At 42.1% G+C, this 24,406-nt stretch overlaps 1 protein-coding gene across 1 annotated transcript in view; it reads right to left on the bottom strand.

The window, feature by feature from the left end:
- The window catches only part of NT5DC1 (5'-nucleotidase domain containing 1), a 394,037-nt gene that overhangs the window by 332,991 nt on the left and 36,640 nt on the right, over window positions 1-24,406 (bottom strand). Inside the window, exon 6 of the mRNA XM_069726170.1 lies at window positions 23,133-23,214. Within this exon, the coding sequence (XP_069582271.1) occupies window positions 23,133-23,214 (82 nt within the window). The remainder of the gene's footprint in view (window positions 1-23,132; window positions 23,215-24,406) is intronic.

Raw genomic sequence — 24,406 nt, 5'->3', positions numbered from 1 at the left:
GTTAGGGCTAGGGTTAAGGCTACAGTTAGGGTTAAGGCTACAGTTAGGGTTAAGGCTACAGTTAGGGTTAAGGCTACAGTTAGGGCTGGGGCTAAAGTTAGGGTTAGGGTTTGGATTACATTTGCGGTTGGGAATAGGGTTGGGATTAGGGTTAGGGGTGTGTTAGGGTTAGAGGTGTGGTTAGGGTTACCGTTGGAATTAGAGTTAGGGGTGTGTTTGGATTAGGGTTTCAGTTATAATTGGGGGGTTTCCACTGTTTAGACACATCAGGGGCTCTCCAAACGCAACATGGCGTCCGATCTCAATTCCAGCCAATTCTGCGTTGAAAAAGTAAAACAGTGCTCCTTCCCTTCCGAGCTCTCCCGTGTGCCCAAACAGGAGTTTACCCCAATATATGGGGTATCAGCGTACTCAGGACAAATAGGACAACAACTTTTAGGGTCCAAGTTCTCCTGTTACCCTTGGGAAAATACAAAACTGGGGGCTAAAAGATAAGTTTTGTGGGAAAAAATTTTTTTTTTAATTTTCACGGCTCTGCGTTATAAACTGTAGTGAAATACGTGTGGGCTCAAAGTTCTCACAACACATCTAGATAAGTTCAGGGGGGGGTCTAGTTTCCAATATGGGGTCACTTGTTGGGGGTTTCTACTGTTTAGGTACATCAGGGGCTCTGCAAACGCAATGTGACGCCTGCAGACCATTCCATCTAAGTCTGCATTCCAAATGGCGCTCCTTCCCTTCCGAGCCCTCCCATGCGCCCAAACGGTGGTTCCCCTCCACATATGGGGCATCAGCGCACTCAGGACAAATTGGACAACAAATTTTGGGGTCCAATTTCTCCTGTTACCCTCGAGAAAATACAAAACTGGGGGCTAAAAAATAATTTTGGGGGGAATTTTTCTTTTTATTTTCACGGCTCTGCGTTAGAAACTGTAGTGAAACACTTGGGGGCTCAAAGTTCTCACAACACATCTAGATAAGTTCCTTGGGGGGTCTAGTTTCCAATATGGGGTCACTTGTGGGGGGTTTCTATTGTTTAGGTACATTAGGGGCTCTGCAAACGCAATGTGACGCCTGCAGACCATTCCATCTAAGTCTGTATTTCAAATGGCGCTCCTTCCCTTCCGAGCCTTCCCATGCGCCCAAACGGTGGTTCCCCCCCACATATGGGGTATCAGCGCACTCAGGACAAATTGCACAACAAATTTTGGGGTCCAATTTCTCCTGTTCCCCTCGGGAAAATACAAAACTGGGGGCTAAAAAATAATATTTGTGGGAAAAAAAATTTGTTTTATTTTTACGGCTCTGCATTATAAACTTCTGTGAAGCTCTTGGTGGGTCAAAGTGCTCACAACACATCTAGATAAGTTCCTTAGGGGGTCTACTTTCCAAAATGGTGTCACTTGTGGGGGGTTTCAATGTTTAGGCACATCAGTGGCTCTCCAAACGCAACATGGCGTCTCATCTCAATTCCTGTGAATTTTGCATTGAAAAGTCAAACGGCGCTCCTTCCCTTCCGAGCTCTCCCATGCGCCCAAACAGTGGTTTACCCCCACATATGGGGTATCAGCGTACTGAGGACAAATTGTACAACAACTTTTTGGTTCCAAATTCTTCTCTTACCATTGGGAAAATAAAAAATTGGGGGCGAAAAGATCATTTTTTTTACAAAAAATATTTTTTATTTTTACGGTTCTGCATTATAAACTTCTGTGAAGCACTTGGTGGGTCAAAGTGCTCACCACACCTCTAGATAAGTTCCTTAGGGGGTCTACTTTCCAAAATGGTGTCACTTGTGGGGGGTTTCAATGTTTAGGCACATCAGTGGCTCTCCAATCGCAACATGGCGTCCCATCTCAATTCCAGTCAATTTTGCATTAAAAAGTCAAATGGCGCTCCTTCGCTTCCAAGCTCTGTCATGCGCCCAAACAGTGGTTTACCTCCACTTATGTGGTATCAGCGTACTCAGGACAAATTGTACAACAAGGTTTGGGGTCCATTTTCTCCTGTAACTCTTGGCAAAATAAAACAAATTGGAGCTGAAGTAAATTTTTTGTGAAAAAAAGTAAAATGTTAATTTTTATTTAAACATTCCAAAAATTCCTGTGAAACACCTGAAGGGTTAATAAACTTCTTGAATGTGGTTTTGAGAACCTTGAGGGGTGCAGTTTTTAGAATGGTGTCACACTTGGGTATTTTCTATCATATAGACCCCTCAAAATGACTTCAAATGAGATGTGGCCCCTAAAATAAAATGGTGTTGTAAAAATGAGAAATTGCTGGTCAACTTTTAACCCTTATAACTCCCTAACAAAAAAAAATTTTGGTTCCAAAATTGTGCTGATGTAAAGTAGACATGTGGGAAATGTTACTTATTAAGTATTTTGTGTGACATATCTCTGTGATTTAATTGCATAAAAATTCAAAGTTGGAAAATTGCAAAATTTTCAAAATTTTCGCCATATTTCCGTTTTTTTCACAAATAATCGCAAGTAATATCAATGAAATTTTACCACTATCATGAAGTACAATATGTCACGAGAAAACAATGTCAGAATCACCGGGATCCGTTGAAGCGTTCCAGAGTTATAACCTCATAAAGGGACAGTGGTCAGAATTGTAAAAATTGGCCCGGTCCATAACGTGCAAACCACCCTTGGGGGTAAAGGGGTTAAGCTGGAGGAGGCATGGCTGGGTGGTACATAGAGTTATTTGAATATCAATTCAAATGCTGATTTCTCGTTAATGTAGGAAGGGACTGGCCATGTAAAGGTATTGCAAGACTTGTGTTTGAAAGAGCTACATGCATAAATAGTTTGGGGTAGATATCCTCCTGACAGATTCCCTTTAAATAAAAAGTGCCATCCAACTGTCTTTCAATTACTAAATAGTGGGACACCGTGGTTAGCAATGTAGCATTGCAGCGCTGGGGTCCAGGACAACATCTACAAGGAAACGGCATGGGTGGCACGTAGCTTTACTCAGGTTTCTTCCCACATTCCAAAAACATGCATGATAGGGAATTCAGCTTGTGAGCCCCAATGAGGGCAGTGATGATGATGATGTATGCAAACACTGTGGAATATGATGGCGCTATATAAGTAACAGAAAACACAAACTGTACTGGAATTGAATTTTCATATATATACTTACGGTCAAATGTCATTTAGAACTGCAGGGCACAAATGAAGCACTTATTGCACTACCTTCAGAAAACCGGTCTTATACTCAAATGATGCTAAAGATGCTCAACCCCCAAGCAAGAATATATATGGTGAATGGTTTCGGACAAATATCATGTTGGTTATCTTGTGTTCTTTATGACTGCTTTTACTGTATATGCTCAATTCACATTAGGATTAGGCAAGTCAGTGGTATCTGACACTAGGTACCCGTATATACTCGAGTATAAGCCGACCCGAGTATAAGCCGACCCCCCTAATTTTGTCACAAAAAACTGGGAAAACTTAATGACTCGAGTATAAGCCTAGGGTGGAAAATGCAGCAGCTACTGGTAAATTTCAAAAATAAAAATAGATACCAACAAAAGGAAAATTAATTGAGACATCAGTAGGTTAAGTGTTTTTGAATATCCATATTGAATCAGGAGCCCCATATAATGCTCCATACAGTTCATGATGGGCCCCATAAGATGCTCCATAAAAAATACGCCCCATATAATGCTCTATACAGTTTATGATGGGCTCCATAAGATATTAAAATATGCCCCATATAATGCTGCACAAATGTTGATTATGGCTCCATAAGATGCTCCATACAGACATTTGCCCCGTATAATGCTCCACAAATGTGGATTATCGCCCCATAAGATGCTCCATACAGATATTTGCCCCATATAATGCTGCACATGGCCCCATAAGATGCTCCATACAGATATTTGGCCCATAAGATGCTCCATACAGATATTTGCAAAAAAACAAAAGATAGTCAGCTCACCTGAATATCGGCTATTCCACATCTGTTCCTGCACGGAAAAGTTGAGCACTCAGTCCACAGAAAAATCGATGAAACCAGCAGGAATTTAATAAAATCAGTGAATTTATTTCTTCATTTTTTAAAAAAAGGAAAAAGTTATGTCCTATGGTACACCACTTGTAAATAAGTTATAATTTCTTACAGCATTATGCACATATGGCAGCATTCTTCCGACGCCTTTCGACTGACGTCTTAATCATGGTGAGTCCATAGTGAGACTAAACCGTTCTTAAGAAGAAAAAAAATGAAAAAAAAATGAAGAAATAAATTCACTCATTTTATTATATTCCTGCTGGATTCATCAATTTTTCTAAACGCATAAAAAGAGAAAAAAATGCAGCACTCACCCAAATCTTCCAAAAATCAGAAGTCCTTTATTTAGGCATTACAAGCCATGTCGGACGTGGCATAGACATCACTGCTGAGGGGAGTGGGAGTGAATGGAGACAAGACAGACGACGATCGTTTCGCGCTCCTGCGCTTCTACGGGTCAGAAGCGCAGGAGCGCGAAATGATCGTCGTCTGTCTGGTCTCCATTCACTCCCGCTCCCCTCCGCAGTGTTGTCTATGCCACGCCACGTCCGACATGGCTTGTAATTCCTAAATAAAGGACTTCTGATTTTTGGAAGATTTGGGTGAGTGCTGCATTTTTTTCTCTTTTTATGCGTTTGGATCACTATCTATGTATGCATAGCACCGCCTCAGCTTCATTGGGAACGGAACCCGCCTAGCCATTTGGAGATCACACTTACAATTGTTCTGAGGAATAGCAGCTTGTTCAGTGCCGGGCATACCTGCATTTTGTGCATTTCTTTTTTGAATCGGAGTCATCAATTTTTCTGTGTACAGATATTTGCCCCCATATAACGCTGCACATGGCCCCATAAGATGCTCCATACAGATATTTGCCCCATATGCTGTTGCTGCGATTAAAAAAATAAAAGAAATCACATACTCACCTCTCAGGCTCCCGGCACTTGCTATGCTCACCTTTCCCGTTCCACCGCCAACCGCCCCTGTGTCTTCCGCGTCTTCTGCACTGATGTTCAGGCAGAGGGCGGCGTGCACTAATCGCGTTATCGCGCCCTCTGACCTGCGCGTCACTGCAGAGTACGTGGAAGACACAGCGGCGCTGACGGTGGAATAGGGAGCAGGTGAATATCGCGCACTGCCCCCGCCAAACTCACCTGCTCCCGGCGCGGTCCCTGCACGTCTGTTCCCCGGCGCCGGCAGCTTCTTCCTGTAGTGAGCGATCACATGGTACCGCTCATTACAGTAATGAATATGCGGCTCCACCCTTTTGGGAGTGGAGCGGGTCCATATTCATTACTGTAATGAGCGGTACCATGTGACCGCTCACTACAGGAAGAAGCTGCCAGCGCCGGCGAACCAGGGACACCGCGCCAGGAGCAGGTGAGTATTATTACACAGCTCCGCTCCCCCTCCCCTGCCGACCCCTGGGTATGACTCGAGTATAAGCCGTGAGGGGGACTTTCAGCCTAAAAAAGTGGGCTGAAAATCTCAGCTTATACTCGAGTATATACGGTATGTACAATATGCCCTAAAAGTGATGTTAGGAGGGGCATCCAAAGGGTTCCTTTATGTATATTTTACAGATGCCCCAACAGAAAATCAGTAAAATAGATGCCAGTTAATGGATAGTACCATTATTTACTAGTACAGTAGGCAAAGGACACACTTCCTAATAGCATTTTCCACTTGCACGCTATTCATACATAGATGCAATGTGTAAAAGAATGAACATATACTGTAGATACGTGAATAAGAACTGTCGAATGAATGAAAAACATGTTCCAATAGGAACTGTCCAAAGTACAGTATAGATTTCTTACTTGTAACAACCAACAATATTCATGTGCTATGTTTTAAAATAACATGACTGTGGTTTATTTTGTAGATTTATTCAGGATGTATGCAACACTGCTTTATTCTTATTAACCCTTTATATTTTATTTATATTAGTGCGCAATTATGGTGCTATTAATAGCTGAATTGTTACTCTTCAGTACAGTACCCTGTTGAAAGAAATCCCTACCCTACCACAACCTTGTTACATATATAAAAATATCCCTCAGTTAAAAAAAAACAAACAAAAAAAAACCAACTGTTACACATTTCTACTGATCATAAAAGAAATATTGTCAAAATAAAATTGTTGCACTTTAACCACTTCTGGATTTATTGTTTTATTTTGCTGGACTAAGGCATTAACCCACATCTATCAAAACTGATATCATTCTAGCTTAATGTCGCAGAGAGAGAGAGCTAGGCTAATATCACTACAAGTGATCTATAATGTTACAACATAGATGACTGCCATTGTCTTCTACAGGGTCTCTGCCGAGTAGATATGAGGCTGTTTTCTCATTTTTATGTCTAAATCATGTCCAAGTAGTAAGCCATACCTACTTTTCACTGGGGATAAGGTGCTATCCAAGAATGCTCATGTGCTGACCGAATGACTTTGGTGTGCTTGAAAAATATGTTTGAGTCCCCACTAAGGTGGGGTAAATTGCACAATTGATAAATATGGAGCGGAGTATTCAAACACATAGTTGTTCATTTTTAGACAAATCCTTTTGGTTCAAGTGCTGTTTGTGAAAAACGGACAACGCACGGACCGCACTAAGTCCAATGTTATTCAATGGAGCAGTTTCTTTTTCATGGACCGAATCTGCGCATGAAAAAATGGCAGCATGCACTTGTTTCTTCAAAGTCGGATAAGTCTCACCAAATCGGATCACTGGATGTGCAAAAAAAATCCACTTCCACTTCTACAGGACCTGATAAGTCTGCATTGCACAGATGAACCACATTACTTTGAATTCTAGTAAATTCTGTGCAATTTTTTTTTAATTGTTCATATTCTTTCTAAATGCACAACTAAACAACTAGCATTACATAAGATGTTCCAACCGTTTTACTAAAGTAGAGTTTGTGGAATTCCTTCATAAAGGCTTCTGTCATGGTGAATCTGACATAGACCATGCTGCACACTGGTCCTTGCTGAATCGGCCCTCTCTGCTATCATCACACTTCCCTGTTCTAAGTGCTAGAAACAACAGCATGACTGAAGGATATGGGACAGAATGGACGCTCACTCCCCCATCAAATAAACCATAACGCCAGTAAACCTAAACCCTAAGACCGGCGTCACACACAGCATAAAACAATACGGTCCGTATATTACGGCCGTAATACGCTGAAAAGTCCCCAAAATAGTGGTCCGTAGCTCCTCCGTAGGCAGGGTGTGTCAGCGTTTTTTGCGCATGGCATCCTCCGTATGTAATCCGCATGGCATCCGTACTGCGTGTTTTTCTCGCAGGCTTGCAAAACCAACACACCGCTATAGAAGGGATCCATGAGAAAAAAAAAAAATATATATATATATACTGTATATATATATATACACACTCTGTCTATATATATATATATATATATATATATAAACATATATATATATATATGTCAGTAGACACATATACAGTGGGGCAAAAAAGTATTTAGTCAGTCAGCAATAGTGCAAGTTCCACCACTTAAAAAGATGAGAGGCGTCTGTAATTTACATCATAGGTAGACCTCAACTATGGGAGACAAACTGAGAAAAAAAAATCCAGAAAATCACATTGTCTGTTTTTTTTAACATTTTATTTGCATATTATGGTGGAAAATAAGTATTTGGTCAGAAACAAAATTTCATCTCAATACTTTGTAATATATCCTTTGTTGGCAATTTCAGAGGTCAAACATTTTCTGTAAGTCTTCACAAGGTTGCCACACACTGTTGTTGGTATGTTGGCCCATTCCTCCATGCAGATCTCCTCTAGAGCAGTGATGTTTTTGGCTTTTCGCTTGGCAACACGGACTTTCAACTCCCTCCAAAGGTTTTCTATAGGGTTGAGATCTGGAGACTGGCTAGGCCACTCCAGGACCTTGAAATGCTTCTTACGAAGCCACTCCTTCGTTGCCCTGGCGGTGTGCTTTGGATCATTGTCATGTTGAAAGACCCAGCCACGTTTCATCTTCAATGCCCTTGCTGATGGAAGGAGGTTTGCACTCAAAATCTCACGATACATGGCCCCATTCATCCTTTCATGTACCCGGATCAGTCGTCCTGGCCCCTTTGCAGAGAAACAGCCCCAAAGCATGATGTTTCCACCACCATGCTTTACAGTAGGTATGGTGTTTGATGGATGCAACTCAGTATTCTTTTTCCTCCAAACACGACAAGTTGTGTTTCTACCAAACAGTTCCAGTTTGGTTTCATCAGACCATAGGACATTCTCCCAAAACTCCTCTGGATCATCCAAATGCTCTCTAGCAAACTTCAGATGGGCCCGGACATGTACTGGCTTAAGCAGTGGGACACGTCTGGCACTGCAGGATCTAAGTCCATGGTGGCGTAGTGTGTTACTTATGGTAGGCCTTGTTACATTGGTCCCAGCTCTCTGCAGTTTATTCACTAGATCCCCCCGCGTGGTTCTGGGATTTTTGCTCACCGTTCTTGTGATCATTCTGACCCCACGAGGTGGGATTTTGCGTGGAGCCCCAGATCGAGGGAGATTATCAGTGGTCTTGTATGTCATCCATTTTCTAATTATTGTTCCCACTGTTGATTTCTTCACTCCAAGCTGGTTGGCTATTGCAGATTCAGTCTTCCCAGCCTGGTGCAGGGCTACAATTTTGTTTCTGGTGTCCTTTGACAGCTCTTTGGTCTTCACCATAGTGGAGTTTGGAGTCAGACTGTTTGAGGGTGTGCACAGGTGTCTTTTTATACTGATAACAAGTTTAAACAGGTGCCATTACTACAGGTAATGAGTGGAGGAAAGAGGAGACTCTTAAAGAAGAAGTTACAGGTCTGTGAGAGCCAGAAATTTTGATTGTTTGTTTCTGACCAAATACTTATTTTCCACCATAATATGCAAATAAATTGTTAAAAAAACAGACAATGTGAGTTTCTGGATTTTTTTTCTCAGTTTGTCTCCCATAGTTGAGGTCTACCTATGATGTAAATTACAGACGCCTCTCATCTTTTTAAGTGGTGGAACTTGCACTATTGCTGACTGACTAAATACTTTTTTGCCCCACTGTATATATATATATATTAATATTTCTTCCAGCGCGAGATAGCTTTAAAGCCGGTAATTCAATTACCGGCTTTTGCTATCTCCTTCCTAAACCCAACATGATTTGAGACATGGTTTACATACAGTAAACCATCTCATATCACCATTTTTTTTTGCATATTCCACACTACTAATGTTAGTAGTGTGTATATGCAAAATTTGGTTGTTCTATCTACTAAATTAAAGGGTTAAATGGCGGAAAAAATTGGCGTGGGCTTTTCTCCGCCAGAGTAGTAAAGCCAGTGACTGAGGGCAGATATTAATAGCCTGGAGAGGGTCCACGGTTATTGCCCCCCCCCCCCTGGCTAAAAACATCTGCCCCCAGCCACCCCAGAAAAGGCACATCTGGAAGATGCGCCTATTCTGGCACTTGGCCACTCTCTTCCCATTCCCGTGTAGCGGTGGCTTCTTCACTTTCTCTCTGCTGACATTCCCACCATCATCAGTCCACAACAGACACTGCAACTAGTTTCTACAATGCATCGGCTATCGACTCTGTAGCTCTCTCATGCATAGCAGAGTGCGACAAATCAATAGACAACCTTGGCACAGTAACCTCACTAAAAAGCTTTGGCAAGTATCCAGAATTGCAGCGCGGCGTTGGAAGAAAACGCATTCGCAAAATGACTATTGCAAACAAGCAACATTTGCATTCAGATCAGCCTTCACCTCTGTTAAACAGGCCTACTTTACATCCCTCGTATCTTCCTTATGCTACAACCCTTCAGAACTTTTAACTACCTCCTCCGCCCACCACTGCCCCCCGACTTTCCTAATCTCTACCTAGGACTTTGCCACACACTTCAAAAATAAAACCAAACAAGGCTAGTCTTTATTGTTCGACCACCACAACACCTTTGTATACCAGACTAATGCCCTTACCCCATAGGCTGCCGTCACACTAGCAGTATTTGGTCAGTATTTTACATCAGTATTTGTAAGCCAAAACCAGGAGTGGGTGATAAATGCAGAAGTGGTGCATATGTGTTGTGAATTCTGTGGTCAAGCTCCCTCCTGTGGTCATGAGTAGTACTGCGGCTGGTTCTGTCTATGAGCTTCCTCTGGTGGATGTGAGTGGGGCTGCGGTTTCTGAGTTTCCTTCCTCAGGTGACGAGGTTAAGTCGTTAGGTGCTGCTCTATTTAACTCCACCTCTATCTTTGTTCCTGGCCTCCAGTCAATGTTCCAGTATTGGTCTTGCTCTCTCCTGGATCGTTCTTGTGGCCTGTCTTCACTGCATTAGCTTAGTTCTGCTTGTGTTACTTTTGTTTGCTATTTTTTCTGTCCAGCTTGCTATATTGGTTTTTCTTGCTTGCTGGAAGCTCTGGGACGCAGAGGAAGCACCTCCGTACCGTTAGTCGGTGCGGAGGGTCTTTTTGCGCCCTCTGCGTGGTTGTTTGTAGGTTTTTGTGCTGACCGCAAAGCTATCTTTCCTATCCTCGGTCTATTCAGTAAGTCGGGCCTCACTTTGCTAAAACCTATTTCATCTCTGTGTTTGTATTTTCATCTTTACTCACAGTCATTATATGTGGGGGGCTGCCTTTTCCTTTGGGGAATTTCTCTGAGGCAAGGTAGGCTTATTTTCTATCTTCAGGGCTAGCTAGTTTCTCAGGCTGTGCCCGAGGTGCCTAGGTCTGGTCAGGAGCGCTCCACGGCTACCTCTAGTGTGGTGTGATAGGATTAGGGATTGCAGTCAGCAGAGTTCCCACGTCCCAGAGCTCGTCCTATGTTATTATTAACTATCAGGTCACTTTATGTGCTCTTAACCACCAGGTCTATTGTGTTTCTGAATCACCAGTTCATAACACATATGTTTCTATTATACTTTTCCTCTATTTGTTCCACTCCTGGTTTTGGCTACAAATACTGATGTAAAATACTGACCAAATACTGATAGTGTGACGGCAGCCATAGCCTCCCTCTCTATCATCACTGAAGGAGAGATTACTCATCTCTCCAAATCACACCTCACCACTTGTGCACTTGACCCCATCCTATCTCACCTCCTCCCCAATCTTACCACCACACTTATCCCATCCCTAACCCATCTCTGCAATTTATCTTCTTGTACAATTCCCTCTGCTTTCAAACATGTCATAATCACACCTATCCCAAAAAGCCATCCCTTGACCCAAGCACTATATCCAGCTAACACCCCATATCGTTGCTCCCATTTATTTCTAAACTACTTCAGTAGCATGTCCACACAGAACTTTCCTCTCACTTTGCATCTAACTCACTCTTCGACAATCTGCAATCTGGCTTCCGTTCCCACCATTCCACTGAAACTGCCTTGACTAAAACTACTAACGACTTACATACATCCAAAGCTAACAGACAATTCTCTATACTCTTCCTTCTAGACCTGTCCTCTGCTTTCGACACAGATGGCCACTGCCTCCTACTACAGATCCTCTCTTCCTTTGGCATCAAACACCATGTGCTCCTCCCTACAATGCAGGAACCCTTTTTGCTGAAAAACTACACTGCTATGAAAAACAAAAACTTCAGGTGTGCATTTATGGGTCTGCCCTCCTCCAGTCATGTTCCCTCCTCTGCTTGGGGCGATAGGGGAATATGAAATGGGAGGAGGCTGTACATGGGAGGCAAGAGAGCAAAGTGGAAGGAAAGCATCCAAGTTTTGAGGGAGAGCAGGTCATACAGCCTCTAGAAAGGGAAAAAAGATCATATAAGGCGATGAGGTGGGAATTATACAAAATCTGCAAGAGTGTAGAGATAAATGAGCGCACTCATGACACCTGACACTGCAAAGAAATGAGGGACGAAGAAAATTTATCAGCATCAGAATATGGCAGTACAGAAATTAAGCTGTCTTAATCATAAGAGCGACTAAATGAAGCGGCAACTAGAGATGAGCAAACTTGTTCAGAAAACATTTGCCAATCTCAAATTTGGCAGAAACATAGCACATTTGGATTTCCGAGATTCTTCCCTAAAATTCAGCAAAAGTCGGCCAAAGTTAGGTAAATGATTAACTAAAGGCTCTTTCAGACAACAGTGTTTCCAGTAGCAGCACGTTCCGCACATATGCATACTGATGACAAATGGATGACATGCGTGTGTCATCAGTATGAGAGTATAAGAAGCGGCCACTGCCTTCCAGGGCTTATCTACAGCTTTCTATAATGCTGTAGATAAGCCCCCGGCCCAGCTTGCAAGTGAACAAAAACAAGTTTTATTATACTCCCCGGGGGGGTGGTCGGGTCCAATGGGTGTCACAGTTCCGGAGCCTCCCATCTTCTTGTGACGACGCCTTCCTGCTTCTTCATCACTCCCCGATATCGCGCTCCTGCGCAGGCATGCTTATCTTCCCTGTTGAGGGCAGAGTAAAGTATTGCAGTGCGCAGGCGCTAGGAAAGGTCAGAGAGGCCCAGCGCCTGTGCCCTGCAGTACTTTACTATGCCCTCAATAGGGCAGAGAAGTACGCCTACGCAGGAGCGCCAATGCCGGGGAGTGATGAAGAAGCAGGAAGACGGCATTGCAAGAAGATGGGAGGCACCGGACCCATACCTGTGACACCCATTGGACCGGAAAGCCCCCCCACCCCGGGTGCGTAGAATATAACTCATTTTTCTTCACTTGCAGGTCGGACCGGGGGTTTATGTACAGCATTATAGAATGCTGTAGATAAGCTCTGAAAGGCTGACAAGTTCCCTTTAAGGCCTTGAAGACTGCAGCCTGAAATGTACTGCAACTTTGACATATTGATAAGACAGGCCAAAGCTTTTAGGTTAGTTGGGACTGATCTCTAGGTCCCTCACCAACCATGATCTCTTCATTTTCAAAATCATTGAGGGTCACAGAGGCCAGACCAATGCAGATCATAAAGTGGTGGCAGAGCCTATCAATATAACATAACTTTACTTTGGTGATAACCACTTATCACTTATATACACATAAAGTTATGGCATTTTACACTGTTATATTCAATGATATTCTGTAACAAGTCCAGACTAACAAAAACAATAATAATTATGGAGGATTTGAAATGACTGTCTAACATGAATAATTCCACTTACTCCTAAAAGATATACTTTATTAGCAATTGTTAAAAAATAGAGACACAAATATTTCTGCTTAAATACAGTAATGGCTGGTAAAAAGATCAATATAAAGCACATTAACCAGAACAAAAGGCAAGAGTTAATGATATAAAAAATATGGTGAATACAGAAAGGGGTTGTAGAAAAGTACCTAAAAAAAACACTGTCCCTATCAAGTGATCGCTATAAATTACCCTATCTGAAAGCAGAGTTTAGCACCCAAAAGAGACCTCACACATCATGGTGTTGCCCTAGGAATCCCTAAGGAACCCTAAACATAAATAGCCCCTATTTGTGGATACTCGGAAAACAACGTGCACCACATAATGGAAAATGAGCGGATATCAGTAAAACAAGACAAAATAAAAATTTCTAGACTTTGTCATAGGTTCAAATTGCAGGTTCTGATGCAAAGAAAATAGATAACATAGTTTTAGTCATTGAAAAAAAAAAACAGGATATCACTGCTGACTTAATGCCAGAATGTAGGTAAACCATGATAACGTAATATAGCGCCTATTTGAACAATCAATCAAATTGGCTTGGTGGTATTTCTGGCACCCATGGTCTCTGTATCAGTCACCCCTAGAAATGAAGTGACAAAACCTGCCAGAAATGATTGGTTATACAAATTTATTACAGGTGGGTTCCTTGACTGTATTTGACAAATTAAAAAAAATAAAAAGATAAGCAAACAAGTCCATAATGAGGTTTTGCAACCGTAAAATAGGTTTTATGACAATCATCGAAACTAGAGTATATAAATGTTATTTTGTCAGTTTACTTAAGAAACAATGTGTCGTCCTTGTATAAATGTTATATTTAATGCTTTAGTCTACTTTCTGTAGTGTAGAAGATTATGCAATATAAAGTATAAAGTCCAGCTATGTTGGCATCAGAAATCAATATGTAACACATGCACACTTTGCTGGTTCACAGCAAAAATCTGAATTATAAAATTCTAGTACGTCTCAACATAGAGGTTATAAAGATTCTTGTTATCAGTAAACACAAGCCACAGTAAATATACAATCACACTCAATGTAAACTATATAGAAAACACGAAGGTAAAGTTACAATCAAAGAGGCTCTGCATCTTCCACAACACGGACTATATAGTAGTGTCCAATCAATTGTGTGACAGACCCTCTTTTCTATAGTAATGCACTACACAAGTTATAATTAGGCTTGTCAGCTACATTCACCATCAGTATCCAATGTTTATTTGGGCAAAAACAATGCTCCCTTCAAACATGAGAAATGGAGTTACGTCATGTAAAAACAGACTCTTTGGAACAAAAACAATATTTCTTTCATTACATGAATTCTAGATTCCAGTCTAGGAGAAGTTTTTCGATCCAAATGAAGAAAGATGGGGAAGGCGACATTAAGCAGCGGACAGCTCCCTATAGACCATTAGAACTAATAACCCAAATGTGACCGACAAAAATGACACAATATAAACGTTTTATGTGCTACACCAATGCACTGCGTCAATCATGTGCAGCTTTCATCTATCAAGCAAAAGCAATTAAGAAACAGTTTTCAGATCACCGATTAATAAATAAGTAATATTTACATGCCTGCCAACAGTAGTTGCTGAAATGTTGTACTTTACTTAGCTGGCAACATTAATAAGGCGTTGTTCAGAAATTTTTGGACAGTGTTGTAAAGCATTTAGGCGGATCTAAGCCACAGTAGTAAACGTCTTTTGTCTGGTGTTATTTGATAAGCATTTTAATGAACCCTATCAGAAGTGCTGAAACGAAGGAATCGATGTTCGCATTTGCAATTCCATAAGAAATAAAGTTGATGAAAACAATTTTAGTTCCGTTTGATGTGTTTCCATCTGAAACATAATTGGTGGCTAATGTGCTCTAAAGCTTAGTTTGACCTCGAGATCTACAGAATGTGAAGCCTTCCAGTCTTGGTCAAACAAAATAATTGCAATGGCCCCTACCTGGCTCACTTTGGTAACATGCTAAAAAAGTCCATTTCCAGAAATCAAACACAGAATTCTTGAAGTCAAGTCAGCAGATCCTGTTAATAAAAGATAACTCTCCTTCTAGATAAACTACAGCAGTCAAAAAGTTAAAGGGGTTGTAGACCATTAGGAAAACATCTTTCTTTCAAAAACAGTACTTTGCATTTGGCATTGCGGCTCAACTCTAGTAATTTCAAAGGGGGTGCCATGCTACAACCCATGGGCAGATCTGGCAATGTTTGTAGAAGAAAGCAGCCATGTTCCCCTACTCCAATAAAATCCCTTTAGGTTGTTGACTGTCCTGTTCTGCTGCACACACTACGGGGTGGTAAATTCCAATACTGGAAGCAGCCAAGGCTACACAGCATGTACATGAACAAAGCACCCTTATAAATGAAGCGATCAGTTTATCATGTATCTAGTGGTACATTGGCATGTAAAAATATGGGCACCCCTGGTGAAAATTACTGTTATTGTGAACAGCTAAGCATGTTGAAGATGAAATGATGTCTAAAAGGCTGAAAGCTAAAGATGAAAAATGTCCTTTGTATTTGGGACAAAAAATATATACCGTATATAGTAATTTTTTTGCATTTAAAAAAAAAAAGGAAAATGAGCTAATGCAAAAGTTGGGCACCCCTGGAGATTTGTGTGCTCAGATAACATTAACCAAGGTTTTAGACCTTAATTAGCCTTTAGGGTTATGGATTGTTCACTATCATCGTTAGGAAATGCCAGGTGATGCAAATTTCCCAGCTTTATAAAATCCCAGCCTCCCCTATCCTTGTGCCAAAAAACAGCAGCCATGGGTTCTTCTAAGCAGCTGCCTAGCACTATGAAAATGATAACGGTGGAGACCCACAAAGCAGAAGGCTATGGGAACATAGCAAAGTGTTTTAAAGTTGACATTTCCTAAGTTCAAAATGTAATTAAAAAAAATGGGAATCTGAGGTCTGGAAGAGCAAGAACATTTCAGTGATATATGCTCGTAGGCTTCTTATAGAGGCAAATCAGAACCTCCGCTTGACTGCAAAAGACCTTCAGGAAGATTTTTTCTACTGTTCAGAGGTACATGCACAAATATGGCCTTCATGGAAGAGTCATAAGTAGAAAACCTCTCCTGCATCCTCACCATAAAATTCAGCATCAGGAGTTTGCAAAAGAACATCCAAACAAGCCTGATGCATTTTGGAAACAAGTCCTATGGACCGATGAGTTTAAAATATAACTCATTGGTCACCATGATCATGTGAGGAGAAAAGAGGGCACAGAATTTCATGAAAAGAACATCTCGTCAACCATTAAGCATGTAGGTGGATCAGTTATGCTTTGGGGTTGCGTTGCAGCCAGTGGCACAGGGACAGTTTCATTGGTAGAGGGAAGAAAGAATTCAGTGAAATTTCAACAAATTCTTGATGCAAACATAACACCATCTGTAAAAAAAAGCTGAATTTGAAAAGAAAATCCACAATAAACTACCTGAAAAGGCACAAGCTGAAGGGTTTACAATGGCCCTCATAGTCCACTGATCTGAACATCATTGAAAATCTGTGTCTAGACCTCAAAATAGCAGTACATGCAGCAATCTCACAGAACTGGAAGAATGTTCCAAGGAAGAATGTATGAAAATCCAGCAAGCAAAAAAAATAAAGACTCTTTTCTGGCTACAAAAAGCGTTTACGAGCTGTGATACTTGCAAAAGGGGGTGCTACTAGGTACTAACCATGTAGGGGGCACAAACTTTTGCACTAGCTCATTTTCCTTAATGTAATTTTTAAAATGACTATATATATATATATATATATATATATATATATATATATATATTATTTTTTGCCTGAAATACATGGGAAATATGTAATCTTTAACTTTGGCCCTTTTAGAGATCATTTGAGAACAGTAATTTTAATAGGTGGAGGCCAAACTTTTACATGTTACTGTATGTGAAGCGTAGAATGGGATCTGGAAGTCTAGAACAGAAAAAATGGAAAGGTTTAATCTATATATATAATTGTCTAAGGGTTTTTCCGTCTGTCTGTCTGTCTTTCTGTCTGTCCTGGAAATCCCGGCTCTCTGATTGGTCGAGGCCGCCAGGCCTCGACCAATCAGAGACCGGCACAGCATCGACGTAGAAATCCCGCGTCTCTGATTGGTCGAGGCCTGGCAGCCTCGACCAATCAGCAACGGGCACAGCGACGATGATGTCATAAAGGACGTAGACATCTCACGTTTCTGATTCAGCGACGGGCACAGTATCGATGTAGATGTCATAATGGTTGCCATGGCGACGATGATGTCATAAAGGTTGCCTCGACCAATCAGCGACGGGCACAGTCTGCCGCGAATTCTGGAATCATCATTATCCATATACTACGGGGACATGCATATTCTAGAATACCCGATGCGTTAGAATCGGGCCACAATCTAGTATAACAATAATCAGCAAAATTACACCCATCAAAACATCACTTTTTTAGTACTCTTATTTTTAGGGGGCCCTCTGCTATCATTATTTCATACCCTTGATAACATTTTGATTTGGCCCTGTAATTCCTACCAAAACTTATCAGTGGTTTGATGAATATGGACTACATTGTAAAGAAAAGTTGACCTTCGTTTTTTGTCACTAAATCTTGAACCTACAGTGGATACGGAAAGAATTCAGACCCCTTTAAATTTTTCACTCTTTGTTTCATTGCAGCCATTTGGTATATTCAAAAAAGTTAATTTTTTTCTCATTAATGTACACTCTGCACCCCATTGTGACTGAAAAAAGCAGAAATGTATAAAGTTTTGCAAATTTAATAAAAAAGAAAAACTGAAATATCACATGATCATAAATATTAAGACCCTTTGCTCAGACACTCATATTTAAGTCACAAGCTCTCCATTTCCTTGTGATCCTCCATGAGATGGTTCTGCTTCTTCATTGGAGTCCAGCTGTGTTTAATTAAACTGATAGGACTTGGTTTGGAAAGGCACACACCCGTCTGTATAAGACCTCACAGCTCACAGTGCATGTCAGACCAAATGAGAATCATGAGGTCAAAGGAACTGGCCAAGGAGCTCAGAAACAGAATTGTGGCAAGGCACAGATGTGGCCAAGGTTACAACAGAAATTCTGCAGTACAGTTCTTAAGAGCATAGTGGCCTCCATAATCCTTAATTTGAAGAAGTTTGGGACCACCAGAAGTCTTCCTAGACCTTGCTGTCCAGCCAAACTGAGAAATCGTGGGAGAAGATCCTTGGTGAGAGAGGCAAAGAAGAGCTCCACAGATGCAGTAGAGAGATTGGAGAAAGTTCCACGAAGTCAACTATCACTGCAGCCCTCCACCAGTCAGGCCTTTATGGCAGAGTAGCCGGATAGAAGCCTCTCCTCAGTGCAAGACATATAAAATCCCACATAGAGTTTGCTAAAAAACACATGAAGGACTCCCAGACTATGAGAAAGAGGATTCTCTGGTCGGATGAGACGAATATAGACCTTTTTGGTGATAATTCTAAGTGGTATGTGTGGAGAAAACCAGGCACTACTCATTACCTGCCCAATACAATCCCAACAGTGAAACATGGTGGTGGTGGCAGCATCATGCTATGGGGGCGTTTTTCAGCTGCAGGGACAGGACGACTGGTTGTCATTGAAGGAAACATGAATGCTGCCAAGTACAGAGATATCCTGGATGAAAACCTATTACAGAGTGCTCTGGACCTCAGACTTGGCCGAAGGTTCACCTTCCAACAAGACAATGACCCTAAGCACACAGCTAAAATGACAAAGGAGTGGCTTCAGAACAACTCTGTGACCATTCTTGACTGGCCCAGCCAGAGCCTTGACCTAAACCCAATTGAGCATCTCTGGAGAGACCTGAAAATGGCTGTCCACCAACGCTCACCATCCAAGCTGATGGAACTGGAGAGGATCTGCAAGAAAGAATGGCAGAGGATCCCCAAATCCAGGTGTGAAAAACGTGTTGCATCATTCCCAAGAATACTCATGGCTGTACTAGCTCAAAAGGGGCTTCTACTCAATACTGAGCAAAGGGTCTGAACACTTATGACCATGTGATATTTCAGTTTTTCTTTTTTAATACATTTGCAAAAATGTCTATATTTCTGTTTTTTTTCAGTCAAGATGGGGTGCAGAGTGTACATGAGAAAAAAAATGAACTTTTTTGAATTTACGAAATGGCTGCAATGAAACAAAGAGTGAAAAATTTAAAGGTTTCTGAATTATTTTCATACCCACTGTACTTAATCCAATCTGAAACAGTTCTATTAATTGCTGACAATCCCATTTTTCATCCTTCACAAAACTATATACTTGTATGCAAATTGCCTCTTCAGAGAGAAAGAGGGCTTGAACTCTATATCGTCACCTGCTAGAAGCAGCGATCCTACAAGTCACAATCAACCCTTTAACTTGCAATATGACTTAGGATATTTACTTATATTCACACAATTTCCACAATTCTAATTCTAATCGTTCTCATTTCCTATGTGAAGCAGTCATAAAATCCTAGCCCTACCTCAATAACAGTCTTAGCTCCTCGTAAAAATAGATCAAGTGTGATAGGTAAGATTAATCCCATAAGAAGATATTCATGTGCAAAGGAATTGTTGCAGACATTTCTGAAACTGAAAATTCACACCATACATATGAATGGGTTTTTATTCTGCAGCAAGCACATAAGGAGGGGTAGTCATTTATTATCCTCTCTATGCCACAAAATTAGTATCCAAAAGTAGCAAAATGTGGTGCAAGTGGTATTGTGAGCAACATTTTGTGACTTTTTGCACCATTTCAAAAAGTTCCTCTGTTTTGCGCATGTAGCAACCTTAAAGCTATGTGCCCATGTTGCAGAAATCCTGCGGAAATGTCCGCAGCTCCCTGCTGCGGGTAAAATGCATGCGGAATTCGCCTGCGTTTTCCCCAAAAACACAAGCGTTTTTAGCTTGCAGAATGCTTGCGTTTTTGAAGCGATTTGAAGTATCGCTTGGAAAAGTGATTGACAGGTTGGTCACACTTCTCAAGCATAGTGCTTGACAAGTGTGACCAACTTTTTACTATTGATGCTGACTATGCAGCATCAATAGTAAAAGATAGAATGTTAAAAATAATCAAAAAATAAAAAATATGGTTATTCTCATCTTCCGACGGCCCCCGATCTCCTCAGTGGCGCTTCCGATACGTTCCGTTCCCAGCCCAGGGATGTTTTGCGCGAAGGACCTATGTGACGTCATGGTCGCGTGACCGCGAGGTCATCTCAGGAGATTTGCGCAATGCATCCCTGGGAACGGAAGCTGCCGTGTGCACCACTGAGAGGCGGGAGGACTCAGGGGGTCATGAGAAGGTAAGTACCGTATATACTCGAGTATAAGCCGACCCGAGTATAAGCCGACCCCCCTAATTTTGCCACAAAAAACTGGGAAAACTTATTGACTCGAGTATAAGCCTAGGGTGGAAATGTAGCATTTACCGGTGAATTTCAAAAATAAAAATAGATCATTATTTCCCCATAGCTGTGCCATATAGTGCTCTGCACCGTTCATATTGCCCCATAGATGCTGCACAGATGCCCCATATAGTGCTGTGTGCCGTTCATACTGCCCCATAGATGCTGCACAGATGCCCCATATAGTGCTGTGTGCCGTTCATACTGCCCCCATAGATGCTGCACAGATGCCCCATATAGTGCTGTGTGCCGTTCATACTGCCCCCATATAGTGCTGTGTGCCGTTCATACTGCCCCCATAGATGCTGCACAGATGCCTCATATAGTGCTGTGTGCCGTTCATACTGCCCCCATATAGTGCTGTGTGCCGTTCATACTGCCCCCATATAGTGCTGTGTGCCGTTCATACTGCCCCCATATAGTGCTGTGTGCCGTTCATACTGCCCCCATACAGTGCTGTGTGCCGTTCATACTGCCCCCATATAGTGCTGTGTGCCGTTCATACTGTCCCCATAGATGCTGCACATAAATCTGTGCTGCCGCTGCTGCTGCTGCAATAAAAAAAAAAAAAACACATACTCACCTCCCTTGATTGCAGCTCCCAGCGTCCGGTCCCGGCGCCTCCATCTTCCCGGCGTCTCTGTTCTGACTGATCAGGCAGAGGGCGCCGCGCACACTATATGCGTCATCGCGCCCTCTGCCTGAACAGTCAGAGCGCAGACGCCGGGAAGATGGAGGCGCCGGGAAGATGGAGCGACGCCCGGCGGCTGGAACGCGGACAGGTGAATATAACATACTTACCTAGTCCTGGCGATCCTCGCACTGTCCCTGCCTTCCTCCCCGTCTTCTGTGCTGCAGCATCTTCCTGTCAGCGGTCACCGGCACCGCTGATTAGAGAAATGAATAGGCGGCTCCGCCCCTATGGGAGGTGGAGCCGCTTATTCATTTCTGTAATGAGCGGTCCCACGTGACCGCTGAAGAGGGGAAGAAGCTGCAGCACAGAAGACGGGGAGGAAGGCAGGGACAGCGCGAGGATCGCTGGGACTAGGTAAGTATGCCTCAGCGCCCTCACCCCCTCACCTGCCGACCCCACCGCTACCGTGACTCGAGTATAAGCCGAGGGGGGCACTTTCAGCCCAAAAATTTGGGCTGAAAATCTCGGCTTATACTCGAGTATATACGGTATATCCTTTTTTACATTAGTATTGTATCCAGGGACTGGAGGAGAGTCTCCTCCAGACCCGGGCACCATCCACACATGAAGCGCTCACTTTACACATGGTTGGCATAGCCAAATGCGTAAAGTGAGCGTTTCAATGCAATCCTTTGGCGGCAGAATCGTCGCAATTCCGGAGAAATAATAAACATGCTGCGGATTTTACCGCTATGTGATTCCGCCGCGGGAAATTCCACAGCATGGGCACAGCAACTGCGGAATCCCATAGGATTTCATGGGAATGCGGTGTTTCCGCTGTGGCAAAAAAGTAGCGGAAACGCATTAAAAACACAACGTGGGCACACAGCCTGACAGGTGAGGAATGCTTTCCTGTTTTTGGCAACTTTTATAAAACTGTGGTCAACAACTTTTGGGGTAAGTTAACACAAGGCGTTTTGCTGCGTTTTTTTGGCTGCATTTTTTATACTAATTTTCTGCTGCTTTTTACAGTACCAGCAAAGCCTATGAGATTTCAGAAATCTCATGCACAAACATTGGGTTTTTGTGTGATCCAGCATTTTGTGTTTTGCTGCGTTTTTCGGTCATAGAGCATGTCACTTCTTTCAGGCTATGTGCCCACGTTGTGGATTCATGTGCGGATTTTTACGCACCATTTTTGAAAAATCCGCAGGTAAAACACACTGCGTTTTACCTGCGGATTTACTGTGAAACTACCGCAGATTTCCTGCTTTTTTTGTGCGGATTTCACCTGCGGTTTCACATCTGTAGATTCTTATTGAGGAACAGGTGTAAAACGCTGCAGAATCCGCACAGAATTGACATTCTGCGGAAAATACAACGCAGCATTTCCGCGTGGTACTTTCCGCAGCATGGGCACAGCGGATTTAGTTTTCAATAGGTTTACATGGTACTGTAAACATGATGGAAAACCGCTGCGAATCCGCAGCGGCCAATCCGCTGCGGATACGCAGGCAAATCCGCACCGTGTGCACATTTCCTCAGCATTTTTGCTGCGTTTTTCAGCGTTTTTCACCCATTGACTTGAATGGGTGTTGAAAAAAGGAAGCAAAAATGCAGGTATCATTATTTGCTGCGCTTTTGCTGGTGAAAATTCAAGGACATTAGCATGGGCAAAGGGAAAAAAATGCAGCAAAAACGCACCTAAACCTGCACTTTTGAAGCAGCTTCTTTCCTGCCAAAAAGATCAGGTTTTGCTGCAGAAAAAGAAAGCAGCAAACACGCCCTGTGTGAACTTACCCTTAGTGTTATGATCAAATTGCTCCCATCTTGAAGATGAACATGTAATATCTTACCTTTGAAAGCAGTAGTTTTGTAGTTGTGTTCTATTGCAGAAATAACATCTTTCCAAAAATCATACTTCTTCTGCCCATCAGTCTGTATATATATATAAAAAAACAACATGACAATATTTGTGTAATATTGTGTAAGGATTAAACCAAAATATATCCTTTCTGATGGTTGGTGAAGGGAAGTAACAACATGGGCAAGTCTGAACCTCCAGGATCACTCAGGGTTCTAAAAAAGCCATTTTAAGTGTTACAGACGCCCTGCAAATGAAACCTACACAGATCCTACTTCGGAGCATTATAACTTTGCCTTTAAAACACAACTATAGTCACAATCAAGACATGATGTAATGACAAAACCCTTCCTAGCCATGGCATATGAGATGCAGCTGTGCAAATAAAAGGTGAAAAAGGGAAACTTCTTTCTAGGGCCCAACAACATTTAATTTAGTTAAAATCTTCATTTTCTAAACCTTTAAAGTACAATCTTCAGTCTATACACTACGAAACTCGGCGAATGTCGAAATGTCACGTTACCATTTCCAAAACTGCTCTAGTAATGTGTGCAACTGCAGATTGGATGTAAAAACTAAGCCAAAGAAATGTGGTAACACAATGGCAAATTTATGCCTAGTAAAGTGATACTTCTTGCTTGATTGAGCCTAAGAAACCACGTTAAAGGAAAACCCCTGTCTCTAAACAAACCGAGCTTTACTCACCCTCCCCAGGTCCAGCACTGAGTCTCTGCTGCTGATTTCAGTAGCAGTTGTGGTCTGACATGAGTGGCTCATACTGTCAACTCGGGCAGAGCCCAGAACTGATTGACTGCTGAAAAGTCAACGTGGCATCAGCACCCCCGATGACGATTGACACAGAGAAGCAGAGGTTGCTCCATAGCTTGATCCAAGGAGGGTGAGGAAAGTACAGCTTTGTAAGGCTTCATTTTAATGGAGTCACGAAGATGGCATTTCACATTCAGATTTATGGTAAGTTAGTTTGTACTTTCTTGTAATTTGTACAAACCATTCCCAACGACGCATACAATTGTGTATTCATTTTGTATCTGAACTGTAAGAACAGTATCCTTGAAATTCCACTACGTGGCACCATCATTTCATAGCCAATTCAAATGATCAAACAGAAATACAGAAAACTCTTCCATAATGTACTGCCTTCAAATGGAAATAGAAAACCCGGTTGTTTTCAGGTCTGCCCCAATAATGCAATTCCTAGGCAATACCCAGGAGCTTTACTCAGCAGCGTCATGCTTATATAGGATG

This window comes from Ranitomeya imitator, chromosome 5 (assembly GCF_032444005.1).
Source record: "Ranitomeya imitator isolate aRanImi1 chromosome 5, aRanImi1.pri, whole genome shotgun sequence".
Taxonomy (NCBI): Eukaryota; Metazoa; Chordata; class Amphibia; order Anura; family Dendrobatidae; genus Ranitomeya; species Ranitomeya imitator.
Note: the sequence above shows the minus strand (reverse complement) of the source record. Positions and strands in the feature narration are given on the sequence as shown.